At 47.0% G+C, this 27,263-nt stretch overlaps 1 protein-coding gene across 1 annotated transcript in view; it reads left to right on the top strand.

Annotated features, from left to right (window-relative positions):
• Positions 1-27,263, top strand: part of Clstn1 (calsyntenin 1) — a 72,314-nt gene that overhangs the window by 11,926 nt on the left and 33,125 nt on the right. Inside the window, exon 2 of the mRNA XM_029476268.1 lies at positions 21,006-21,128. Within this exon, the coding sequence (XP_029332128.1) occupies positions 21,006-21,128 (123 nt within the window). The remainder of the gene's footprint in view (positions 1-21,005; positions 21,129-27,263) is intronic.

A 27,263-nucleotide genomic window follows, 5' to 3' on the forward strand; every position in this document is an offset into this window, starting at 1 on the left:
ACTTTTTGCTACTTTAAACAAACAAACAAAAAATACAAGTGGGGCTGGACAGGTGGCTCCGTAGGCAGTTGGCTAAGGGTTAAGAGCATTTGTTGCTCTTGTATACAGCTCTGGTTCGATTCCCAACACCCACAGATGCTCACAACTCACTGTAACTCTAGGGGTCTGATGTCTTCTTCCGTTCCCATCAGGCACACAAGTAGTCCAGGGATGTAAAGGCAGGTAAAACACACATACACAAAATAAAAGTGTACTGCCAACGGTGAGCAGAGCTGAGTGGCCAGTCTTCGCTGCTTTTCTCTTATAGGAGGTGTCCCTGTGTCTTCAGATGTGTCAGGGCCTTAGGTATCAGAGCAGTGACCAGAGACAGAGGGGAAGATGGCAGGAACTGTGTGGAGTGAGCCATCCAGCGGATGTCACCAGCACCGTTTTGGGGGGAGCAATGAGCCACTGAGAACAGGAAGGGCCAGGCTGGCGATGGCAGAGCTGGCAGCAGCCAGACTGCAGAGGTGGAAGTGGCCTGTCCAGAGCTGGTTAGGACTGGGAATGCAGAACATGGGTGAGCTCAGTTGCTCTCTCTGATATTAGCTCGGTGTGACCAGAGCTCTGGCGGTTCAAGTCCCCTATGGACATTGTCTCATCCTGTGTCTTCTCAAGGAGGAGACCGGGCAATATGCAGAGGGAAACAGTCACAGTACAGGGTCCTGGCTCTGAGCCTGATGTGAAGCAATGGCAGAGAGAGCCTGAAGACTCCCCCACCCCACCCCCCCAGCGTGGATGAGTGACTGCCTCCTGCTTGAGGGATTCTCAACCCTGGTAGGTAGAGCAGAGCCAGGGGCAGTGTGAAGGCAAGCTTCACTCTTGGGCTGGGCATGTGTGGCACAGGCTTAATAGGTGGCTTCGAGGGACAGTCTGAGTTTCCGTTTCAAGTTGAACCTCAAGGCAGTAGGTCAGCACGTGAGGACATGGAGCAAAAGTCTTTATTTTGTTTTTTTGAGACAAGGTTTCTCTGTGTAGCCTTGGCTGTCCTAGAAAGCACAGAGATCTGCCTGCCTCTGTCTCTCAAGTGCTGGGTTAACGACGTGCGCCACCACGCAGCCCCAATAGTCCTGACTTTGAATTTTAAGAGGGAGTCCCACAATGTCGTCTGGTGTTGGTCTTGAACTTTTAGGCTCACGAAACCCTCCTACCTCAGCCTCTTGAATAACTGGAACTACAAGCTGAGTGAATTTTCTTTTAGAAATTCAAGGGCTAAAGAGATGGCTCAGTGGTTAAGAGCACCGACTGCTCTTCCAGAGGTCCTGAGTTCAATTCCCAGCAACCACATGGTGGCTCACAACCATCTGTAATGGGATCTGATGCCCTCCTGTGGTGTATCTGAAGAGAGCAATGGTGTACTCATATACATAAAATAAATATATTAAAATTCAAATATACACTGGTAAACTGAGGCAGCTGGTGCAGGAGGTATTCTCTCTCCCCACTCAGATCCTGTTGTCGTAAACTGGCCCTCAGCACACTCTAACCTCTGGTATCTTCTGAGCTGTGCAGCAGCTAAGAGCCAGGTTGGTTCTGACAGTGTTTTCTGGGACCACAGTCATGTGTGATTCCAAGATGATCCAGAGGTTACACATCGGGTCACCGTTTAAAGTTTGTCATGAGGACAGCAACTTGAAACTCAAGTGATATTTTCTGCTTGGAAATGTTAGAAACCCTCGAAGTTTCCCAAGTGACCACAGGAAGTTTACTCAGCCGGCAGTAAGCGTGAGTGGGTTAGGAAATAAGTGTAGTCACACACAGACACCATCGCATGGGGAATCATGGCCTGCAACTCCCCGAGTCAGGTGTATGCTGAGGAGTTGGGGTGAAGAGTTGAGAAGGTGGAGAGAGATTTCCAGTTTCTTGAGTTCTGCACCAGGGTGGGTAAGAGGGTGGACAGCAGCCTGTCTGTTGTGGTCTCAAGGGAGAAGAACGGAGTCAGAAGGAAAGAGTGTGGAAGAGCCTCCCGGTGCCCCTGGGTCAGGTCAGGTGGTGTGTCTACCATGGAGACTATCTGACCCTTTCTGAGCTCCCCAGTGCTGGGATTCTCGGCATGGGCCATTTCACTTGCCTTTCAGGAACTATTTATTAGTGTGCATTACATAAAGCCATGACTGATCAAATGTACCCAAGAGTTTGTATTAAAGAATTTAACTTAAGACTTGCTGTTTGAAACTGCCCCCTTGGGCTTTCCAAATTATTTAATCTATAAGAATCAGATTTTACTCTTTTGTCGAAGTATTTCACCAAAGTAGAGAGAAAGAGTGGGTTTTAGAGCCACTCTTTTAGAGCCAGCGAGCTCAGCAGATAAAAGTCCTTGGTGTGGAAGCCTGTAAACTGGAGTCAGGTCCCTGAAGAGAAGCAGTGTCATGGGGTTCTGCTCTGACCACAGGTGGGCTGTGGCACATGCGTACCCACAGTCAGACACAAAGCATCATGCATCTGTACACACATGATATAAAAACACAGAACAGGGCTGGAGAGATGGCTTAATGGTTAAGAACATTGGCTCTTCTTGCAGAATTGGGCTCAGTTCCCAGCACCCACATTGTAGGTAAGAACTGTCTACAACTCCAGTTTCAGGGGATCCAACACCCTCTGCCTGCAGTGCATATCTATGGTACACAGGGGTACATGTAGGCAAGAGACATACACGTGAAATAAAAAGTAGTCATCAAAAAATATTAAGCTGTGGCCTGGAGAGATGACTCAGGGATATAGAACATTGGCTGATCTTCCAGAGGACCCAGGTTCAATCCTGTACTGGCTGGTTTTGTGTCAACTTGACACAGGCTGGAGTTATCACAGAGAAAGGAGCTTCAGTTGGAGAAATGTCTCCACGAGATCCAGCTGTAAGGTATTTTTTCAATTAGTGATCAAGGGGGAAAGGCCCCTTGTGGGTGATGCCATCTCTGGGCTGGTAGTCTTGGGTTCTATAAGAGAGCAGGCTGAGCAAGCCAGGGGAAGCAAGCCAGTAAGAAACATCCCTCCACGGCCTCTGCATCAGCTCCTGCTTCCTGCCCTGCCTGAGTTCCAGTCCTGACTTCCTTGGTGATGAACAGCAGCATGGAAGTGTAAGCTGAATAAAGCCTTTCCTCCCCTACTTGCTTCTTGGTCATGATGTTTTGTCCAGGAATAGAAACCCTGACTTAGACAAATCCCTAGCACCCATGTGGCTGCTCACAGTTCCAGGGGGATCTGACACCCTCACACAGACATATATGTAGGAAAAACATCTATGCACATAAAATAAAAATAGAAATTTAAAGTTTGTTTTACATAATTCCTTTTTTTTTTTTTTGATAGAGTTTGTGTCCCAGGCTGGACTTGGACTTAACTGTAGCTGAGGGTGATCTTTAGCTTCTGATCTTCTTGCCTCTCCTTCCCCTAGTGCTGAATTACAGTGCCACCGTGAGGGGGTTATGCAGTGCTGGGGGTCTAACCTGGGGCATGCTAGGTAAGCCCTCTGCCTTCTGAGCTTCACAGGGTCCCACTGTGCCTCCCAGTGCTGGGGTGACAGGCATATTCCCCTATGCTCATTTGCTCTCAGAGATGGAATATTCCTGATGGGGTGTCCATTAGACAAGGTTCCAGGACATTTGTTATATGTACCTGAAGTGTTTCATTGATGTGGTGTGGGGTGTGGTGTCTCAGTATCTAATCCCAACACTTGGAAGGTAGCGTATTTGCTTTTTGTACCAGATTTAGATATGGTGGCACATGCCTTTAGTTCCTGCAGGCCAGCGACTGAGGCAGGAGGATCACTTTAGTCCAGGAGTTTGAGACCAGACTGGTTAGACCTGGTATCAAACCAGACCAGACCACACTCAGAGAGTGTAGCTGAGCCTGTGTAACCACCCTTCAGGGTTTTAGAACTTGGCTTGACTGTTGATGGTTTTTGTTATGTTTTGTTTTTTGAAACAGGATTTCTCTGTGTAGCCCTGGCTGTCCTGGAACTTGCTTTGTAGACCAGGCTGGCCTCGAACTCACAGAGCTACACCTGCCTCTAGTACAGCCTACCCTGGTCCTGCACCTCCCTCCTGCTGGGTTTGCTCACACCAGGCAGTCTCAGACTTGACTAAGGACCTAAGGAGCTTGTGTTAATGTGGTTTGGTTTCTGTGCAGATTTACTGTGTCAGAAATCAAAAGTAAGACCAGTTAAGCAAATTGATAATGAGTTATTAAGACAGTAATAACCCCCATCACGTGGTCAACTAGCATATTCGTTTCTTTTTTTCCTGAAACAGTTTAGAGAGCTGGGGATGTGACTCAGTTGTAGGAACCAAAAAACCCAAACAAACCACTTGCTAGTGTGCAGGAGGCCTTGGGTTCGATGCCCAGCACCCCAAAACCAAAACAAGCAACCATTTTAGTCAGAAGAGCGGTACTGATTTCTTTCTTTTTTTTTTTTAAAAGATTTATTTATTATATGTAAGTACACTGTAGCTGTCTTCAGACACTCCAGAAGAGGGAGTCAGATCTCGTTACGGATGGTTGTGAGCCACCATGTGGTTGCTGGGATTTGAACTCCGGACCTTTGGAAGAGCAGTCAGGTGCTCTTACCCACTGAGCCATCTCACCAGCCCACTGATTTCTTTCTAATCCCTGTGTCTGATTATGAAGTGAGCTGAACTCTATACTTAGCCCGCTCTGTCTGAGATAGATAAGGAAAATTCAGCCTTACCCAGACACATAGGTGTAGATTTCTGAAAAGACAACGAGGACACCACACACACACACACACACACACACACACACACACACACCAGGAATGGCTTTACCTCAGCACAGAGACTCACTTGCTTCCTCTTGCTATGAACCTCATTAACCATGAGGGGCTCCCTGGAGTGGGGTTCTGGCCCTCTGGCCTGGCATTGCTTCTGGTACAATACAAGCCACCCTAGCCCAGGGAGGCATTGTCACAGTTGGAGCCTTCAGCGTGGTATTGGGTTAGCTATGTGCTTTTGAGCTACAATACTTTGCTTGGTTTGGTCTGGTCTGATCTGGTCTGGTCTGGTCTGGTCTGGTTTGATTTGGTTTTTTAAGACAGGGTTTCTCTGTGGAGCCCTGGCTGCCCTGGAACTCACTCTGTAGACCAGTCTGATGTCCAGCTCACAGAGATCCTCCTGCCTCTGCGTCCTGAGTGCTGGGATTAAAAGGATGTGCTACTGTGGACCCTACTTTGCTTTCTTTAAAAATAAATTTGGGGGGGGGGGAGGATGCTGACCTGTAGGGTCATGTAGGGGATGCTGACCTCAAACTAAATTGTATAGTTGAGTATAGTTGTTGGGGCTGAGTGTCTTTTTCATCACTGGGGTGTCTGAGCTCCCCCAGCAAGCCGCTCAGGGGAGGCAGAACACAGTCTGTGATAGGGGTCCCAGGTGAGAAACAGTGGGGGCTGGGATGGACGCTAAGGTTCCTGGCTTCCTGTGTACCCAGATGTTGCTGGTGACATCGGAGAGTTAGGAACTGGGTCCCTACAGGCCAGGCAGGAAGGGGATGGCTGAGCCCAGGAAGTGGGCAGAATCCAGTATGGAGTGTGTGGAGGAGCTGGAAGAGAGAGGGTCTGCTCCAGGAGACTTAGGCATGCTCTTTACGATGAAGGCCTCACTCAGCCATGGTCCTTGATAGAGGAGCCTGTCCTTGCTTGTCCAAACTGCTTTATTTGATGGCAGATGTGAATGCATTCATCTTACTCAGGGTGAACCAGGAATTAAATACTTTTGTGGAAGGAATGCCCGGGAAGGGAAGCTCATTGGCTAAACACTCGGGGCCTATCTAGATCCCTCATTAACATGGAGACCTCCAGGGTTTATGCTACATGACCAGTTGTCATGGTCCCCGCACTGGGCTGTCTTGGTTACATGTTCTAGAGCAGGTCTTTGGCAGGGAGCTGGCCTCACGCCTTCTGTTCTCAATTCAGAGATTTCCCGGGGTTTAGGCTTGCTCGGCCTTACCAGTTCTTCTGTCCACTTGCCTCACAGAGGGTGCCCTTGAACTCACGACCTTCCTACCTTCATCTCTCAAGTATTGAGATTACAGAAGTGCACTACCATGCTTCCATTTCTTTTCTTTTAAAGATCTATTAATTTTTATTTTTTAATGTATGGGTGTTTTCCATGTATGTGTGTGTATGTATATGTATATGCAGCACACACATGTAGTGTCTATGGATGCCAGAAGGGGATGTTGGAGGGCCCTCTGGAACTGGAGTTACAGGAGGTTGTAACCATCCTGTGGCTCCTGGGAACCAAGCCTGGTCCTCTGCAAGAGCAGCCAGTGCTCTTAATCACTGAGCCATCTCTCCAGCACACTTCTGAGTTTTCTTGGGAGGTGGTTGGTACTGGGGTTCAAACCTCACACATGCTCTGCAAACACTACCAAGTTGGCCTTCTCTTTTGAACTTCAGTTGTTAACAATAACAACAAATTATCACCTTTGTGTACCCTCCCAAGACAGCCGTTGCAAGCCCGTGACGTGGTGCTGACCTTGTAAAGTGCCTGCCTTTTATAAAGCTGTGGTGAATGAAGCTTGTGCTTGCTGTCTGCTTCATGTCCTGAGGAAACTGTTGGGATTTCTCCGGCATCAGGCTTTACCCGGGGACAGTCCCACCCTCGGGACCTGCCCGGTGCCCGTGGGAAAGGCTGTGAACTGCTGACCCCAGGACTTGTGCTTTGGTGTTATCCTTGATAAGGCCAGTGACTTGGTTTTGCTTAGACAACATTCCATACATCTGGCTCCCCTGACGGTGCTCTGCCCCAGTCCCCTCTGCCCTCGTGTGTGTGTGTGTGTGTGTGTGTGTGTGTGTGTGTGAGAGAGAGAGAGAGAGAGAGAGAGAGAGCGTCTTTACTTGTAAAGTTGGCAGCCTGCCTGTCCACTTAAACAGGCTCTAGAGTCTAGAGCCTGGAATTGTATTGCATTAGGATGTTAGGTACTTAAAACCCTTAAGCTATAAAAGAAAAAAAATCTACTAATTTGTCCTAAAATCAACAGCAATAAAAACAAAAAAAACAAAAAAGCCCCTCAGCTTCTGAATTTCGATGCTGGGATTCTAGAAGTAAAGGGACTTCAGAAGTCACGTTGCTTACACATTTTACCAAAGGGAAAGTAACCAGGGCTGATAACTCTGTCACTGGCTTTTATAGCTCAGGACTAGCAGATAAGATTGAATAGTGGAGAGATGACTCAGAGGTTAGGAGTACTAACTGCTCTGACTGTAGACCTGGGTTCCGTTCCCAGCACCTACGTGGTGGCTTACAACCACCCGCCTGTAACTCCAGTTTCAGGAGATCCGACTCCCTCTGGTCTGCTGACTCCTGCATATATGTGGTGCAGGTAAATTCATGTATGTAAAATTTAAAAAAGTCTTAAACAAAAAGTTCAAGTGCAGTGTAGAGCAAGGGCCTGAGTTCCATCCCCAGCACAGCCCCAAGTATTTTGTATAATTAGCACGTTGTATTTGTTAACCTCTGCAGCATTTTACATGTGTAAACATCTCAGAAACTTGGACTGTGCTCCCTCACCCCGCGGCTGCAGCGCTGGCCAGTGCCTAGAGAATCTGCTGTGGCTTTGCTAAGTGTGTGGTATCTTCAGTATGAGCCCAGCTTGCTCGCCTGTCTCCAGGGGAGCCCTCCCCTCAGCGAGGAGCCCTCCCCTCAGCGAGCTAAGCTTTACCTTGGAGGGCCTATTCTGCCTCTGCAGTTGGAAGGCGCCTGCTGTCAGCTGCATTCTGCCTGAGCATCCCACGGGGTGAGTTTGGGTGTGGCCGTTCCCTACGGAGAGCTCTTGCACGGGTTATTTAACTTCTCTGTGACCTAGATTTTTTTTTTTTAAATCTCTGAAATGAGCGTAGTAACAGTAGCTACCTAGGGTTGTGGGAGAGTGAATGAACCTTGTGGAGTGTTTTGGGCATTAGAATAAGTGTATATATTGTTTTATTAATTCCATGTAAATCGCCTGCACCTCTTTTTAAAATTGAGACAACATTTATACAATGTAATGTGGACAGTTGACTTTTTCTTTTTTCACTACATTCACTTGTGTGTGTGTGCGCACACGCGCATGTGTGCTCATGTGTGCCATGCCACAAATGCAGAGGTCAGAGGACAACCTGAAGAGGTTGGGTCTCTCTCTGCATTGTGTGGATCTCTAGGGATTGAACTTGGGTTTCCAGGTTTGGTGGCAAGTGTGTTTCCCTGCCAGCCCAGGTGTTTATGTGGACATAAATCTTTCATTTACAAGGGTAAGTACCAAGGACAGTGGGTAAGGACCAAGGACAGTGGGTAAGGGTGCCTCTCATCTGAAACTGCCGGTGTCTTCGGGGTAGCATTTTGCCTCCACAGCAGTGTGATTGAGAGTCCCTGTTTGTATCCTCCCCAGCGTTTGACTTTCTATGACTGCTGGCCTGGTTAGTGGACTCTCACTGTTCAGGCCGACAGCGTGTATGGGGAACATCTAGTCACACCTTGACTCATCTTATCGTCTGTAGAGGATTCTGTTTGTCTTTAGCCTATGTTAAGATTGTTTATCTTAGGGGCTGGAGAGATGGCCCAGTGGTTAAGAGCACTGGCTGCTCTTCCAGAGGACCTGGGTTCAATTCCCGGCAACCACATGGCAGCTCAAAACTGTAACTCACACCCTCGCACGGACATACATGCATGCAAGACACCAATGCACATGAAATAAAAGTAATAATAATAACAAAAATAAAGAGATCATTCATGTGCTCACAGAGTCATCTGCTTGCCCTTGGGCTCCTGCCCTTATCCTCTTTTGAGGTGGGAACTTGTAGTTTGTTGCCCAGGCTGACCTCAGTGATCCTCTTGCGTAAGTCTCTCGAGGAGCTCTGGCTACAGGTGTGTCTGGCTTGCTCCCCCTTCCCCTCCCCCTCCCCTCCCCCTCCCTTTCCCCCTCCCTCTCCCTCTCCCCATCCACCCATCTGTCAACAGGTTCTCACTATGTACCCCTGGCTGTCTTAGAACTTACCCTATAGACCAGGTTGACCTCATACTCACAGATATCCTCCTGCCTCTGCCTCCTAAACTCTGGGATTAAATATGTGCACCACTATGCCTGGCTTCACCTGGCTCTTTATTGAGGCATATGAGTGCTTTATGTATTGTGGGTGACATGACAATCCTTTATGCAAGACACCGTCTGTAGATGTGCCTTACAGGCCTGTGGCTTGTCTTCCTGTCTTTTTAAAAAGTATTTACTTTATGTTTGTGATCTGCATATATATCTGCATGCCAGAAGAGGGCATCAGATCCCATTACAGATGGCTGTGAGCCACCATGTGGATGCTGGGAGTTGAACTCAGAACCTCTGGAAGAGCAGCCAGTGCTCTTATCTGCTGAGGCATCTCTCCACACAGTGTTTTTATACAGCAGATTGTGGGTTTTAACAGCTTATTGATAACGGAAAAGAAATCCACTGGAATTTTCTTCTTTATCATCTGTTTGGTTTGTGTATTCCTTGTTTGAGTTTTGGCAGACTTTGCCTTCCAAGGAGTTGATTCGTTTCTTTTAGTTAATCAAATTGTTTGTATTATTCCTTTATTCTAATGTCTACAAATTCTTCATCCTTTTAAAAAAATGTTTCTAGTTTTATTTATTCTTAAAGAGTTATTTATTTATTATATGTACATACACTGTAGCTGTCTTCAGACATCCCAGAAGACGGCAGTAGATCTCATTACAGATGGTTGTGAGCCACCATGTGATTGCTGGGATTTGAACTCAGGACCTTCGGAAGAGCAGTCAGTGCTCTTATCTGCTGAGCCATCTCTCCAGCCCTCTAGTTTTATTTTTATTATTCGTTTTTCATATATTTATTTTGTGTTTGTGTTTTGCCTGCAAGTATGTCTGTGTACCACATGTATGCAGTGCCCTTGGAGGCCAGAAGAGGGCGCTGGATCCTATGGAACTGGAATGACTGATGCCTGTGAGCAGCCGTGTGGGTGCTGGGAATGGAACCTGGGTCCTCTGGATGAGCAGCCAGTGCTCTTGACTGCCGAGCCATCTCTCCAGTCCCACTTCTTTTATTTCTATACCACCAGGGTTCTCCTGTCTCTTAGCCTGCCTAGAAGTTTGTCTTTTTTTGTTTGTTTCATCTTTTTCAGAGAACCAACTTTGATTTTTGTCGATTATTCTATTGATGATGCTGATGGAGCTCTCATTTTTGTTTTGATTCCTAACTAACTACTTTTATATCTTTGTTTTAGGGCAGTGGTTCTGAGCCTTCCTGACTCTGTGACCCTTTATTACAGTTCCGCATGGTGTGCCTCCCAACGACAGAATTAGTTTGCTACCTCATAACTGTAATTTTGCTACTATTATGAATCACAGTGTAAATACTTACGTGCAGGATATCTGATATGTAACCCCTGTGGGGGTTACGACCCACAGGTTGGGAGCCTCTGCTTTAGAGGATCTTTCTCTTTTGGGGTACCTACTAAACCGGTCTTATTCGCTGTGTAATCTTGGCTGTCCTGGAGCTTGCTCTGTAGATGGGGCTGAAAGATTTAGTTTTAATCTTTATTAGTGTGTGTATGTGTGTGTGTATGTATGCATCCCATGTACATAGCGGGTGCTAAAGGAGGCCAAAAGATAGATGACATTGGATCCCACAGAACTGAAGTTAGAGGCAGTTGTGAGGTGCCTGAAGTCAGCACTGATACTGAACTCAGGTCTTCTGCAAAGCAGCGTGTCCCTTGACCCTGAGAAACATCCTGCCCCAGCAGAAAGATTTCCACAGCCAAGGGAACCTTGTGCTTTGTCTTTGAGGGCAGGTCAGCTTTGCCTGTCTCCAAGCCAAGCAGCCTCGATTCCCTCAGCTGTTCTTCAGGTGACATTGTTTCTCAAATTTCCACAGCCAGCCTGGTTTCTTTCTGGGCACCTCTAGCGGTGTGGGTGTGGATGCTGCCTTTCAGGCTGAGGGTTTGATGAAGGTCCCTATACCTGTCAGTATCCGTGTGGCCAGCTACCCTTTTCTGTCAGCACCATGCGCTGTTTGGTGCGAGCCTTTGTTCTTCCTCCATTTCATCCATCTTGTTGCCTGAGCCTCGCTCTAATTTACTGATTAATCACCACACATCCCATCTATTCGTTCTGGCCTCATGTCATCTCCAGTTTGACAAACAGATGGATTGGAGGGAGCCTAGTGAGGACAGAGGCTTTGAAAGGTGGCTGGAGGGTAGTCTGGGTTCCCATGGGTTCCTGATCATGGTAAGTCCTCCTGTTCTCAGTCCTGGCATACGGGGGGGGGGGGGGGGGGGGGGAGGGGAGCCTTGTCACGTGTTTGCGGGAAGCCTCGTCACGTGTTTGGGGGAGCCTTGTCACGTGTTCTCAGGAAGCCTCGTCATGTGTTCAGGATCCCAGCTGAGCGAGGCAGTGAGGCCCAGACCCGTGCTTGGCACTGAGCGAGCTGTAGCTGAAGTTTTCCTCCCAGCCGTTGCCTGAAGCATCCAGAGAACTTGTCCATGTGAATCCTGGCTGCCAGCTCTTGCAGTTCCTCGGTCTCTAAGAGGCACAGGACTCAACCAAGGATGTGGTTCCTCCGCAGCAGCAACCATCAGATGGTCCATCTCCGTCTCCTTGTGCAAATCCGTCTTTGTGGGCACCGTACATAAGGTCCCTTAAAGAGCAGCTCTGGTGAAGCTTAGAGTCCCGGGACTTAGAACACTCAGAATAACTCAGGCATTGTTATTATATGAGAGTCCCTTTCTTTTTCATATTCTCCTACCTTGGGGTCTAGTTCACCATTACATTGGTTCTGTTCTTTCCAGGAAAATAAATGCGCTTCTTGAGAGACCCCATGACAGAATACGATAAATTTAATTTTCTGTTTATTATAAGAGTATTACATTTATAAATAATACAAGGGCTTGTCAGACCACTAGTCTCATTGTTAGTATGATAAGAACACAGATAACAAAGGAGAGAGAAGGAAGAAAAACAGGCTTCTGATTTGGTGACCAGGCTTTCTGGCTTTATAGATGCTCATAGCCAGCCTTTGGTGGCACTCAGGGAAGCAGCTGGTAAGGGTTTTGCATCGATAATGAATGTCAGCAGGTTTTCAGTACCTCGTGGCCTTTTTGGAACCGCGTGTGATAAAAGTTTTCTATTGTGCGTGAAGGTCAGAGACCAAAAACACAACAGGACTTGGAAATGCCGCTGGACTATTAGTTACCGGGCTCGAGACAGTGCCCTGCCCTATTTAAATCCAAGACAAATGTGGCGGTGATAAAGGAGGAGGGAAAGGTCAAATCCTGGCCTGTATTTTCTGATAGCACTGAAATAGGAAATGAAGGAAGTCATGGCTTGTGTCCTGTGGGATAACTAGGTTTGTAGTCAGCACTGTAAGCCCCTCCCACCCGCCCGATGATAAGCGCTTGCGCAGACCGACACCGAGCTATTCCCAGGTGGTTACTCTCGGGGGATCTACCCCTCGCGTGTTACGCATTTAATTCTATAGGAAACTGCATGTAGGTTCTATAGCGAGGGCTCAGCTGTTAAGAGCACTGGCTACTTTTGCCGGGGACCTGGGTTTGGTTTCTGGTACCCACATGGTGGCTCAGCCATTTTCTATAACTCCAATTATAGAATCCAATTATAGAAAGAACAGAACTGGAAAGAACAGAACCAATGTAATGGTGAACTAGACCCCAAGGTAGGAGAATATGAAAAAGAAAGGGACTCTCATATAATAACAATGCCTGAGTTATTCTGAGTGTTCTAAGTCCCGGGACTCTAAGCTTCACCATAGCTGCTCAGCCAATTCTATAACTCCAATTATAGGGGATCCGACGCCCTCCTCTGGTCTCCAAGGGCACCGGGCATGCACATGGTGCAGATGGGAAGCTGGGACAGATAAGCTGATTCTGAGGAAGCAATTGGGAGATTTGGAAACCCTAGCCTGCCCTAAAGCACCCAGGAGTGGCATGCATAGAAAGAGACGCTTGGCAGCCCTGCATGGAGATTCTGTGCTACCCCTCGGAGACTTAGCGTTCATCCACAAGATGATCGTAAGCAGGGGGACTGTGCCAAAGCAAAGCAAGGAGCGGGTGGTCACAGCTGCTGCGGTTTGGGTCTCTCCCAAGGTGGGAGTGTTCAGAGGGCACTTCAGAGAAGGACCACCCACTCTGGCTGAGGAACCTTGCCGTTTTCCCTGGGTGGCCTCTGCCCCTGAGCGTCCTGTGACACCTGTGACAGCAGGATCAGCCTCCAGCGTGAGGTCTCGAGCTGTGCCGCCCGGTGGAAGTGCACGGGGCAATGGACAGCCTTTCTTTCCTGCTGCTCTGTGGTGGTCAGAGCACGGTGGCTCTTTGCCCTCTAAGGTTTGATCTCCCATGCCCTCCTCTTCAGGAATGAGTGAGTTTTCTAGCCCCCCCCCCCTTGCCAGTTCCAGAAATAGACACCTGAGAGAGACACACTCCTGTCTCAACTCCAGTCTCCCTGTCTCTGGGTCACACCTCACACCTTAGTTCCCAGAAACCACTGCTCTGTGACTAGTCTACAGTCACCGCCTGAGGCAGGAGTTCAGAGGAAACTGGACCCCACCCACCTGACTCAGAGACCCTGCCACCCACACCCACACCCACCCCACACCTACCCCACCCCACCCCCGTCTGAGTCAGGCACTGTCTTATGTGCCCTCTCTAGGTATTCCAGACTCAGGAGAGAACCTGATCTGATCCCAGGGATGCTGTAGCTCAGGGTGTGACTCCTTCATTCCTGTGACATGAGGACCACCTTGACCTGGCCCCTCCCAGCCTCCCACGGAACTCAGAGAGAGATTTCTGAGTTCCTCAGCCCTCCTGCGCTCCTCCTTGTCTGTCAGTCACCTTTGGGAGTGTCCAGAAATCTGTGCATGAACTTTTGTCTGCAGTGCTTGGGGTCCAGTATAGATCAGTAAAGGGGCTGTGAGGTCTGTCCTACCTGCTGCAGCCTCTCCAGACCCCGCCCGATGCAGCACATCTCCTGCAGAGCTCAGCATCTGGGAGGTAGAAGCAGGCAGAACTGTGCTTTGTAAGCCAGCCTGGTCTACATAGTGACTTCTAGGCCAGCCTGGTCTACATAGTGACTTCTAGGCCAGCCTGGTCTACATAGTGAGCTCTGGTCCAAACTCTCATAAGGCAAGGGCTTAAGCAATGGAGCCATCTCCCCAGTCCTTCCTTTGTAGATTTTCCTCAGCCCCCTCTCTGTCTTGTGCAGCAGAGGCCTAAGAGCCACACAGTAGCTTGATTTAGCTCCTTGCTTTACATCTTCCTGCCTCCTGCCCCATTAGCCCTGGCTGCCTTCCCTCACCTACAGGGCCAGGCAGGCACTTCTGCTTCCTCCCTCACTTGCCCTCCTTTGCAGCCTGGGTGGGAGAAGTCCTGTGGACTCTTCTCACTCCAGCCTCGGTAAGTCTCCAACGTCCCTGTAGCTGTCATTTCCTCAAGTGAAGGACAGACTCAGTGCAGTGCCTCAGTCCCAGACTCTCACAGAGTCAGCCCAACCCTGGTGACAGGTTTCAAGTCATGAGCCCCTTAGAGGGTCAGATCTGGCTCTGCCACGTTTGAACACATTATCACCTTGTAGGAAACCGGGCCTCTTATAACACAGGCCACAAGCCAGTGCTTTTCATGGATGGAGAGTGTAAATATAACCTCGTTTCTCCCCTGAACTCTCTGCATAGCTGAAGGTGACCTTGAACTCTAGATCCTTTGATCTCTAACTTTGGCTGCTTTTATTATAGGACCATGCGTGTGTGTGTGTGTGTGTGTGTGTGTGTGTGTGTGTGCGCGTACTCACACCAGAGGTTGATGTCAGACATCTTCTTTAATTGCTTTTCACTTTATATATTGAGGCACAGTGAAACTAACCCGGGAGGTCTCTGATTTAGCCAGTATGACTAATCTGCAGTCCCCAGAGAGCCCTTGTCTGCACCTGCCAGGGCTGGGATTATAGGTGGGCTCTGTTGTACTTTTATCTGGGTGCTGGGGATCTGAACTCCATTCCTCATGCTGTGTGGCAAGTTCGTTATCCACTGAGCCACCTTCCCGTGCCCTCTCTATGCTATTTACTAAGAAAAGCAAGTGCTTATTTGTATGATTTAAGAACGGCTTATAGATTGTATGTTTTTATGTTTATAAATCACACCAAGTTGGGTGTTATAAAGTGGACAACTGATTTTAATGTGGAAAGTGGTTTTGGGTTTGTTTGTTTGTTTGTTTGTTTGTTTGTTTTTTGAGACTGGGTAGCCCTGGCCATCCTGGAATTTGCTCTGTAGACCAGGCTGGCCTCCATCTCAGAGATCCTCCTGCCTCTGCCTCCCGAGTGCCGGGATTAAAGTTGTTGAGCAGCTGATGCTCCACTACAGTGTTCTTAGTGAGGTTGGTCCAAGTCACCTCTTGAGGAAACAGGACTAGAATTTGTCTTAGAGAGTTTCTGACTATGGCTCTCTGGACACAAACAGCTTGACTTGACCAGGGAAGGTGCTAGGGCCATCCAGTATTTGGAGGGCTAATATTGTACTTACATCTAGTTAGTTAGCGTGTTCCTTTTAAACATTTGCCTATTTTCATTTTTTTTTTTCTTTTCCAAAAAGACTTGTGAGTACACTATGGCTGTCTTCAGACACACCAGAAGAGGGCACCAGATCCCATTACAGATGGATTGTGAGCTGCCATGTGGTTGCTGGGAATTGAACTCAGGACCTCTGGGGGGACAGTGCTCTTAATTTTTGAGCTATCTCTCCAGCCCCACTTATTTTCATTTTATGAGTGTTTTGCCTGCACGTGTGTGAGTGCACCAGGCGTGTGCTGTGTGTGTGTGCGCCCACAGAGGCCCACAGAGCGTGTAGTACCGAGCTGCTTGCCCAGTCCTGGCTTTTAGGGGGAAATCACTCGGAATAAATTGAAAACACTTTACAGTGAGGGAACGGGTGTCCTGACCAGCTCGTGGCTGGGGGTAAGCTGAGCAGCGGTGCCGGGTTGCATTTTGCTTCAGTTGGCTGACGTTTTTCTCTCTCCTTAAAGGCCCAGGTTCTGTTAAAGGGAGTCCTCCAAAGGTTTGAGAGTGGGATCCTATTTATCGGGAGTTGTACTGGTTGGGGTGTGAGGAATTGCTGGTGTGGGGGTGGTGGTGGTGGTGGTGGTGGTGGTGGTGGTCATGGGCTTGTGCCTAAGAAGTCTGGCCCACCGCCGCCTTCACAGCTACTTGAGATAGTTGGCTTGCTCCCAGCTGTCAGGTCTGTGGTGGTTACCTTGGTAACCACCTCATCACCCACACCCAGCACTGCCTAGTGTGCATGAGGCCCCGGGTACCAAATCACGTCTGCAGAAAGAAAGAGGAGGAAAAAAGCTGGCACCCTTCCCTCCACACCCCACTCCATGCAGTTCCACCAGGCTGAGCAGAATTCGGCCACTACCCCATCCATTCCTACCCCAGGGCTCCTGCTTCTTCTGACCTCCTGCTCTTTCTAATGTTTTAGTTCTGGCGTGGCAGTATNTGCCTTTAATCCCAGCATTCACTGTGCCATTCTGGCTGGCCTGGAGCTCAGGATCAGATCAGGCTAGCCACAAACCCACAGCCAGTGCTTCTCTGGAGGGAGAGATCTTCCTTTGTTCTGCTTGACCTTGGCATTGGAGCAGGCACATTTGTGTTGGCAGCTGCCTGTGTGTGTTGGTCCTCACTGGGTGCAGGCTCACTACCACACTGGTAGCACAGGTACTGATGAGCAGAGCTCACATAGATTGGAGTGCATTTGGAGTTGATGTTTGGGTTCTACCTGGGTGTTCTGAGAGCCCAGAACCTAGTAGCTTTCCTTCTGCACAGGAGGTGGAAAATTGCCTGTGACACACAGCTATGAGAAGTTAAGGATCTTTGACACTCAGCTGGCTAGGGGCCCACAAGGTCTGAACTGGACAGAATTTATACATGGAGACAATACTAAGTCTGAGAGTGTGTCTTTTAATTTTTCCTTACTTTTTATTTTTTAAAAAAGATTTATTTTTATGTACATGAGTACACTGTCACTGTCTTTAGACACTCCAGAAGAGGGCATTGGATCCCATTACAGATGGTGGAATTGAAATCAGGACCTCTGGAAGAGCAGTCAGTGCTCTTAACTGCTGAGCTATCTCTCCAGCCCAGTGTCTTTTTTTATTTTTACATTTTATACTTAAGGTTATTATTGGTGTGTGTGTGTGCGAGTGCATGTGTGTACGCACGCCATTGTGCATATGGAGGTCAAAGGATAGCTTGCTGGGATTGGTCCCCTCCTCCACTGTGGGTTCCTGGGCTGAGACTCAGGCTGTCAGGCTTGGCAGCAAGTGCTTCTATCTGCTAAACTGTGTTGGTCTGAGAATGTCTCTTCTTTTTAAAGGTTTGTTTTTATTATTATAAATTATGTCTCTGTGTTTGTATGTGGGTATGTGCTGGGACAGAAAATGCTTCGAACCTAACTCAGGTCCTCTGCAAAAGCAATACCTGATCCCTTATGGCTGAGCCATCTCCAGCTCCAAGAGTGCACCTTCTGCATTTCCAGTTTGGATCTCTGCAGACATCCTTCTGTCAGCTTTCTGTTGCTGTGAAAAGTGTGTGAGAAAATCACCCTAAATAAGGAAAAGTGCGCTGGCATATAGGTTCAGAGTTGCGGTCTGCCGTCCATTGGCTCTTCTTTCTGAGCCTTGCTGACTATATCACTGCCTAGGGCCTGTCCTGGAGGCTGTTGACCTTCTAGGGCTGTGGTTTTCAATCTTCCTAATGCTGTCACCCTTTAATACAGTTCCTCATGGTGTGGTGACTTACAGCCATAAAACTTTAGTTGCTCCCTCATAACTGTAATTTTACTGTTTGTTATGAACCATACTGTAAATAATTGATACATCCAGGATATTTGAAGTGACCCCTCTCACACACGGGTTGGGAAGCAGAGAGGAAACAGTGAGGACACAGAGGGAGTGAGGACACAGAGGCCACCATTCTGTTTGAGAACACACCCCCAAATTACCATCTGGTCCCAACTCCTGAAGGTTCTGCCACCTTCCAGTGGTACCACAGGCTGCTGAGCAAGTTAGAGCATCCAGACCTTAAGGGGACACTCGCTCTCCAAACAGTACCAACCTGTTTTAGTGTTCAGCTTTGTTTTTGGATTTATATATATATATGTGTGTGTGTGTGTGTGTGTGTGTGTGTGTGTGTGTGTGTGTGCTGCCTGCATGCATTCTGCACACCATGTGTGTGCCTGGTGCCCACGCAGAGGATGAGCCACCATGTGGGTGCTGAGAACTAAACCTAGGTCCTCTGCAAGAACAGCAAATGCTCCTAACCGCTGAGCTGACTCTCCAGCCCCTGCCCAGGTCCAGTGTATTTGGGGGAAAGAAAGAGTCAGCTAGGGACTTTACATGTACTCACTTATTTTTGACTAGACTTGCTTCAAAGCCCTTGCTACCCTGGAACTTGTGATCCTCTTGCCTCTGCCTCCTGAGTTGGCAGAAGATTGTGGGCATGTGACGCTATGCTAAGTAGGAATTTAGAACATAGTCGTAGGTACTTATCCACCCTTAGCATCTCAATTCGGGTTGCTGATACTCCTTTAGTAGCCAGGGTGGGCTAGAGGTTATTTTTTAATCAAAGCATAATTTCAAGCATGCACACACAAGCGCCTGCTGCCCCCTGGTGGCGGTATCCCAGGATTGCAGAGCCTTTTGATGGACCAAGATTCAGTTTGTCTTGGATTTTATAGGTTCACTTATAGTCGAAATGCATTAAAGATGGTTGAAGGGCTGGTGAGATGGCTCAGTGGGTAAGAGCACCCGACTGCTCTTCTGAAGGTCCAGAGTTCAAATCCCAGCAACCACATGGTGGCTCACAACCATCCGTAATGAGATATGACTCCCCTCTGCTGGTGTGTCTGAAGACAGCTACAGTGTACTTACATATAATAAATAAATAAATCTTTAAAAAAAAAAAGATGGTTGAAACTTACAGTATGGCCAGCATAGGTATTCTGATATAGGAAGTATTGTCAATGTCTTTATTTCAGCCCATGTATTTCTACACATAAAAGGTATAAAGGGGAAGAAGAAGGAAGACATGTCGTGAGTGATTGGTGTCAGGCTCTGTGGCACATTGTGGATCTGAAAATAACCTGTCAGAATCTCTTGCTTGTGTGACTTGGGCAGAAGAACAGCCTTCTTNAGCCCACAAAACTAGGATGTGCTGGGATAAACTTTCCTATTTGAAGTTAACCCTGATGTTCACTGTTCTTGCTGATTGTTTTTTTGTTTTTCGGAGACAAGGTTTTCTTGAGTGACCCTGGCTATATTAGAACTTGCTCGGTAGACCAGACTGGCCTCAAACTCAGAAATCCCCCTGCCTCTGCCTCACAAGTATTGGGATTAAGGCATGCATCACCACCGCCTGGTATTCATAGATTCTAAAATCAAGTTTCTAATCATTAAGATCTGAGGTCACAAAGATCATTTTTGCCTGAGAGTAACCCCAGAAAACCCACACTCTAACAGGTGTGATCGCTAGGTTTGCTGTTAGGAATGTAGCTGGCTTTGATGTTCTGGCATGCGGTGGAGTGCGGCCCTAGGGCTTCGAGATGCCTGATGGAGTCCTTGACTTTCAGCCCATAATCTTCTGGTGGTTGGAGAGAGGATGATTACAGAAACATCAGTCACTTGTTTCTATAAATGTTTCATAATGTAAATTGAATGTGATGAAATATTAAAAATATCATTCATTAATTATTGAAAAGTTCAGGCTCTGGAAATGGCCATATCTCTCCTTATACTGCCAGCTTAAAGGAGCAATTGAGAAATTGTGAATTACAAAATTAGAATCCCGGAATGGTAGTGAAGTGAAGCGCCATAAAGTTATTTTCTGCTCTGAAAATTGTTAACCATTTTCAGCTGTAGCTTTTCTGTTACAGTGAGCCTGCCCATTCTGTGTTAGGACAGTGCACGTGCCCCACACTTCACTATGCTTACTATTTTTATATCCCTGTGGTTCTGGAAAAAACAAGGTGACACCATGTTGAACTAAGAGTCTTATAGATTCAAATGTTGGAATAAAATTCAATTTTATTTTATTATACTTGTAATTTTATTAGCAAAACAAAGCATCAATACAAGTTTGAATCAAATGTTGCTATTAGTTACAAGCTGAATTAATAGTTTGCCTTGTAAAATGAAAGATGAAGTGGGGTTCAGTGGTGTGCAGCTGTGATTCCAGAAGTTTGGGAGGCAGAAGCAGGAAGGTTAAATTTNAAACCAGCCTAGANTTTTTAGCTTGGAAAGAGACAGACAGAGANAGAGAAAAANACAGAGACAGAGANANAGAGAGAGACAGAGAGAACCCTAAAACTAGAGCATGGTGAGATNTGTCTGAGTCTTCATTGTTTGTGAGCAGTTTGCCTCGGGTTAATCCCCTGAGTTGTCCCAGCTTCCTTCTTAGTGTGGTTCATATAAAATATACTGGGGTCTCAGCAGTGGATGAATTGCCCATCTCCCATTGCATATTTGAGGTGCCTTCTGTTCCATGAACCCTTTGATGAAGACGGGCCCTTGCTGCTGTGAGATTTACCAGATTCTGTCAATGCCCNCAGGCATCCCTGCTACTGTGCCATCCCATTCTGCCTCCATGGGGACAGAGGGTGGGAATGATGACCCTCCTGAGGTCGCTCTGTCAGAACTCATGTCGCAGGAGTCTCTTGTGGAGGGAAGGAGTCAGTTTCTGTCTTCCTGATCTGGGTTAGATTTTACATGGAGCACTCCCATAATCAAACCACAGTTCACCCTTTTCAGATGATCAGTCTCTTTGCTCTCTTTGATTTATGTGCCTCTGGCTTTGCTTTCCTGTGTGCATGTGCACTTGTGTGGAAGCTAGACGACACATGTTCGTTTTCAAAGGCAGCAGAACGCTGAAGCAGTGATCTGCATCTTACTGTTGCTTCCCTTTTTCTCCCACCAGTTAACAAGCACAAGCCATGGCTCGAGCCCACCTACCACGGGATAATCACCGAGAACGATAACACGGTGCTGCTCGACCCTCCCCTCATCGCCCTGGATAAAGATTCACCGCTCCGCTTTGCAGGTATGCAGGCCAGCTGTTCACTGTCTGCAAATCTGGCCTGGAAAGAAAGCAACTTAAGTCTGGCTGGATGACTGGACCTCTCAGGAAGTGTTCTGGTAGCTGAGAGCTGGTGTGACTCCAGGCACCACATGTTCTTCTTGTAGTAGTTGAGGTAGCTGACAGTAAGCCGTGTTGCTGGTCAAAGGGAGAAATGCTTTAGCTAATTGCATCATTATGTGCTGTGCCTTGTGCAGATAGGCAGATACTGTCTAGACACACACAGCAGAGACAGAGCACACATGGACTAAGTGAACACTGTTCAGGACACAGTTAGTGTGGTGAGCCTGGGGACCCAAGCTCTGCCTGTTCTGTCCGGGTGTTCAAATGCCTGTTTCACGTCACTCCAGCAACTCTTAGTTCCTTACGTTCACCTGCACAGACTTTAGAAACATTGAGCAGTCTTTGTGGGGTAATAACTTTTGGCCTAGATTTACTTTTTTTTCCCAATCTTTAATTTTTATTTAGCTAAATCTTTTTCTATAGTTTTATTTTGCATATGTGCACCATGTGAATGTCTGGTGTCCACAGAGGTCAGAAGAGAGCATCATATCCCTTGGAGCCAGAGCTGTGTGGATACTGGGAGTCAAACCCAGGTCCTTTGCAAAGGCAGCGAGTGCTCTTAAACATTGAGCGGTCTCTCCAGTCTCTCATTCTGTGGTTTAAAATCATGTATGGTGTTGCGTTATGTAAGAAGTATACATTGCATGCTGAACACATTGTCAGTTTGTATTTGTTTATATTTTACAGACATGTACCACCATGCCCAATTTAATGAATTTACTTTTTATTTTCCTTTTTGTGTGTATGGGTGTTTTGCCTGCATGTGCCTGTGCACCCTGTGCATACAGTACCCACAGAAACCAGAAGAGGGCACCAGATTCCNTGGAACTGTGCATGACCTTGTGGGAGCTAGGAACCAAACCCAGGTCCTCTGGGAAATCAGCCAGTGCTCTAACCACTGAGTCATATCCTCAGACCCTTGTTTTTTAAGAGAAAGTTTTGCAATGTTAATGCTAGCTGGCATCAAACTTGTCATCCTCTTTCCTCAGCCTTCTTAATAAAGTTATTAAAAGTTTGACATGAGTTATTTTATAAAATTGCACCCTACATCTTTGCAGAGAAAACCCCTTTAGAACAGTGTCATAGATTTTGATCATGTGGTGATTTTCCTACATTGCTGACATTTAGTGGTGTTTGCCAGGCAGATCTGCCCTGACTGCTGGAAGGCTGTGGTTTCTCAGTCCCAGAATGAGAGTAAACACTGGGATAACACACACACATGCATGTGGCTGTGTCCAGGTTTTAAGTTTTTCTCTTTTTCTAGTTTTTTAAAGTTTATGAATGTGTTTTACCTGCATGTGTGCAAGTGTGTTAGGAGGTCAGAAGAGGCCATCAGATACCCTGTTGTGTACAGTAATGTGAGTGCAGAGAGTCCACCCAGGTTCTCTGCAGGAGAAACAGGTACTCTTAACCAGTGGGCCATCTCTCCAGCCTGGGTCCAGCCTTTTATGTAGGTTCTGAGAATCCAAACCTCAGGCAGACAGGCTTTGTCAGGTTCTTTACCAAAGGAACCATTCCCCAGCCCAAAACAACTTTTTATTTTTGAGATAGGATTTAGTTTGACTCAGTTTTTTTTTAAGATTTATTTATTTTATCTATGTGTGTACACTGTCACTCTCTTCAGACACACTATAAGAGGATATCAGATCCCATTGCAGATGGTTGTGAGCCACCATGTAGATGCTGGGAATTCAACTCAGAACCTCTGGAAGAACAGTCAGTGCTCCCACCTGCTGAGCCATATCTCTAGCTCGACTCAGTTTTTAAAAAGATTTATTTCAGCCGGGCGTGGTGGCGCACGCCTTTAATCCCAGCACTTAGGAGGTAGAGGCAGGCGGATTTCTGAGTTCGAGGCTGGCCTGGTCTACAAAGTGAGTTCCAGGACAGCCAGGGCTACACAGAGAAACCCTGTCTCGAAAAACCAACAACAACAACAAAAAAGATTTATTTCTATTACCTTTGTTACACACGCACAGACACATACATGTGTGTACGCATACACACGCACATGCTGCACATACTATACATACACACAGAGACATACACTGCACACATGCACACCACACCGCTAATACACATGCAAACATACACTGTACACACTGCACATACACATGTAAATGCATACACACATACCACACACATATGAACATGCATACATACGTGCACATGCCCCCCCCCCACACACACATGGACACGGACACGCATACACACACACACACAAGTGCAGGTAGCTGCAGAGGCCAGGAGATGGCCTTGGTTTTTGAAGCTAGATCTAAGTGTTCAGCTCCAGTCTCTTATTTTTTTGTAAGTATTTATCATTGCTCCTCCTGTGTGACATTTAGAGCTACATCACAGTTTTAGTGAGGTTATGTTGCCAGTGGGTTTATATACATTTTAAGAAGTGATTTAGAGGCTTGGGGAGACAGCTCAGTAATTAAAAACACCCTGCTGCCCTTGTGGAAGACCAGGGTTCAACTCTCAGGACCCACATGGTGCATCAGAACTGAAACTCCAGTTCCACGACGTACAATGCCCTCTTCTGACCTCTGTGGGCACCAGGCATGCATATGGTGGGACACAGACATATATGTAGGCGAAACACCCTTATACATAAAAATAAAATGTTTTGAATAAATTAAGAATAAAGGTCTAAAAGGAGAGTAGTAACTCAGGCTGGGAATGTGTTATCCTGGTACCACAAACCTTGCATTCAGAGCTCAGACCCATGTCACATGTTGAGGAGGTACAAGCTTTTAGTCCCCTCAGCATCTTGTGAGGTGGAAGCAGAGGGATTAAAAAGTCAGGCTCATCCTCTGTGACATAGTCAGTTTGAGGAAGACCAGCCTGAGCTACATGAGACCCTCTTTTGAAACACAAAGGAGGCAAAGAATGACTGTGGTCCAGGATTCTGGGGTCACTGCCCCCAGCTTTGATTTACAAAGCGCCAGCTGTGTACAGTGTGCAGAGTTCAGAACCCACCTCACAGCTAATAATGCATTTGCTCCTGAGCATCAAGAAGAGAGGCCCAGGCACTTTTCCAAATGCTTTATAAATAAAAATTTGTATTTAATTCTCCATCACTTAAAGTAAGGACACTTTCTGCCAGCCACATTTTAAAGAGAGGAACTAGGATCTGGATAGATGGCTTGGTGGTTAAGAGCACTGGCTGCTCTTCAGGGGACGAAAGTTTGTTCTCAGGTACCCACATAGTGGCTCATCACCACCAACTATAACTGCAGTTCCCAGGGAACTGATGTTCTCTTTCAGCCTCTGTGGGTACCAGGCACACATATGATGCACTGACTTATATGCAAAGAAACATCACACATAAATAAAAATGAAGTATTTTTGTTTTGTTTTTTGAGACAGGGTTTCTCTGTGTAGCTCTGCCTGTCCTGGAACTCACTCTGTAGACCAGGCTGGCCTTGAACTCAAAGATGCACCGGCCACCTGAGCACTGGGATTAAAGGCTTGAACCACCACGGCCAGCTTTGCCCCTCAGTTTCATCATCTGTAAACAGAAGAATTCCAATGCCCTTCCTAAGGCTTGGGCATGTCTGTTTGTCTATAGGAGTTGAAGAGCTTAAATTCACTCTTGAAGACTGGGGATGTTGCTCAGTGGTAGAGCACCTGTCTACAATGCATAAGATTGCAAGTTCTACCCCAAGCCCCACCCTCAGTAATAATAATTAAAATAAAAACAAAACAAAAACATCACCCAAAGGAGTAAAGCAGTGCTTGGTTCAGAGTCTTGTATGGAATGTCTGCTGTTTCCATGTAAACAGTGGAATCTATATGTAGCATGTTTAAAAATATGTTTTCATGACCCAGCAAGATGGTGTGGTGGGTAAAGGCACCTACTCCCCAGCTGGATCCCTGATCCCAGGAGGAAGGAAAAAATGGCCTCCTGTAAGCTGTGTTCCCCCTCCACAAATAGATTTTTAAAAATTCAGTTTAGTTTAGTTTTGTTTTGCTTTTGTTTTTTCAAGACAGGGTCTTACTACTTAGCTCTGGCTGTCCTAGAACTCTAGAGACCAGGCTGGCCTGGAACTCAGAAATCCACCTTCCTCTGCATCCTGTGTGCTGGCATTAAAGACATGAGCCACTACACCCAACAATAAATGTAATTTTTAAAAATGTTAATGTATGTTCTTAAGTTTAATATTCTGTGGGAAATATGTGTCTATTTACATAAGTTGTTATTCAATTCCCTCACACTTCAGATTATTTTTGTGTTGAGCAAGGCTTATTCTGGAGACATATTCTGAGGTTGTTTTTGCAATGGTACTGAGTCTGCTGTGGTGACAAAATTGAAAATGGCTTGTTGGGTGGCAGTAGCTCACTCTCTGTGAACTGACAGTGTCCCAATTTGTCCTGGACTCTTTATGGCCACCTGTCCTTGGCTTCTAGTCTCACCATATCATCCTTGGTGGGGAAACTAGTTCAGAGAGCATGTCAGCTGCATGCCATTGGGAATGATGATCTTGTCCATTTCTCTCCCTAGTGCCCTGGCTAGTCCAGTGCTTGGGACACACCAGTACTCTATACTTGTATGTGGAAGGAGAGATGAGTTTGTCTAAGACCACAGGCTTTACTAAGTATGTTGCCTTTGAACCAGGCTCTCTGGCTGCAGCTCTCCAAGACATGACATTTCAAAGTTGAGAACAGTCTGCTTTGTGTTCCCATCCCTCATGGGATGTGTGTGTGTAGGTAAGTGCTGACCGAGCTCACTTGACAGAGCTCTGAAGCAGACACATTTGTGGTATTGAGCATTCCGTCCCTGATGCCCAGTGTCAGACTCTTAGGAGACACATGGCCAATTCTAGATTGTTTTCTTGGTGTGCTGCAAGAAAATGTGCCAGGGAGTTTGTTGAGGGAATCTGTTGCAGGTATCCCCCTTCATAAATGAGCCTGAAGTGATGGCTCCCCTCTCTGCCTTCATTCTTACATTTTTTTTCAAGATTTATTATTATTAGCTTTATTATGTTTCTAGCTGTTCTCAAGTCTCTTTCTCTGGTCTATAGTCAAGTGTGAACATTTTGCCCACCTGCATATATGTACACCACTTGTTGTCTGGTGCCCTCAGAAGTTAGGAGAGGGAATCAGGTCCCTGCAGATGCTTGGGAGCCACCATGTTGATGCTTGGAATCAATTTTGAGTCTTCTGCAAGAGCAGGCCAGTGGTCTTAACTTTTTTTTTTTTTAATTTTGTATTAATGTATATGAGTACATTGTAGCTCTCTTCAGACACACCAGAAGAGGGCATCGGATCCCATTACAGATGGTTGTGAGCCACCATGTGGTTGCTGGGAATTGAGCTCAGGATCTCTGGAAGAACAGTCAGTGCTCTTAACCAGTGAGCCATCTCCCCAGCCCCCAGCCTCCACCCCCACCCCACCCCGCTCTTAGCTTCCTAGTCATCACCAGCCCGAATTCTTCTGTTCAAATGAACCACAGGTAGCTTATGGTCAAATTTCAGAAGTTCAGAAATCATGACTGGTGAGGCAGAAGAGTGAACGTGGAAAGCCTTTCTTTGTGGAGCCTAACAGATCCGGGTGCTGGTGAATGAGCACAGCCAGGAAGGCACTGCACGGGTGCAGCACACATGGGCATGGGGCAGCACAGGTCCCCATAGGTCACTGTCGGCTTCCTAACACTGACAGCCGTTGGGATGTAGCTCAGTGATAAAGCACTTGCCTAGTGAGCCCCAGGCCCAAGCATAAAGGCTGCCCTGTCCCGGGAGAGTAGTTCAGTTGCTGTTTATAAGTCCCTGTGCAAAAGGATTCTCTAGTCTGTGCTGATGGAAGAAAACTGTAGGACAGGAAACCAAGAATGAACCATAGCCCCTCCGAGCTGTGATGGCAGCCACTTGACCCTAGGACTGCTTCAGCCAGATCTCAGGCAGTTCTGATCTCCTGCAAGTGGTCAGGGTGCTTCAAGGATGAGTGGGTTGTGCAACTGACTTTGGGCTCAGAATGACAACGCAGGGCTCAGAGAACAGTCTTTTTTTTTCTTTTCTTTTCTTTTTTTTTTTTTT

The sequence above is a fragment of the Mus caroli genome, chromosome 4 (assembly GCF_900094665.2).
Source record: "Mus caroli chromosome 4, CAROLI_EIJ_v1.1, whole genome shotgun sequence".
In the NCBI taxonomy this organism is placed as follows: Eukaryota; Metazoa; Chordata; class Mammalia; order Rodentia; family Muridae; genus Mus; species Mus caroli.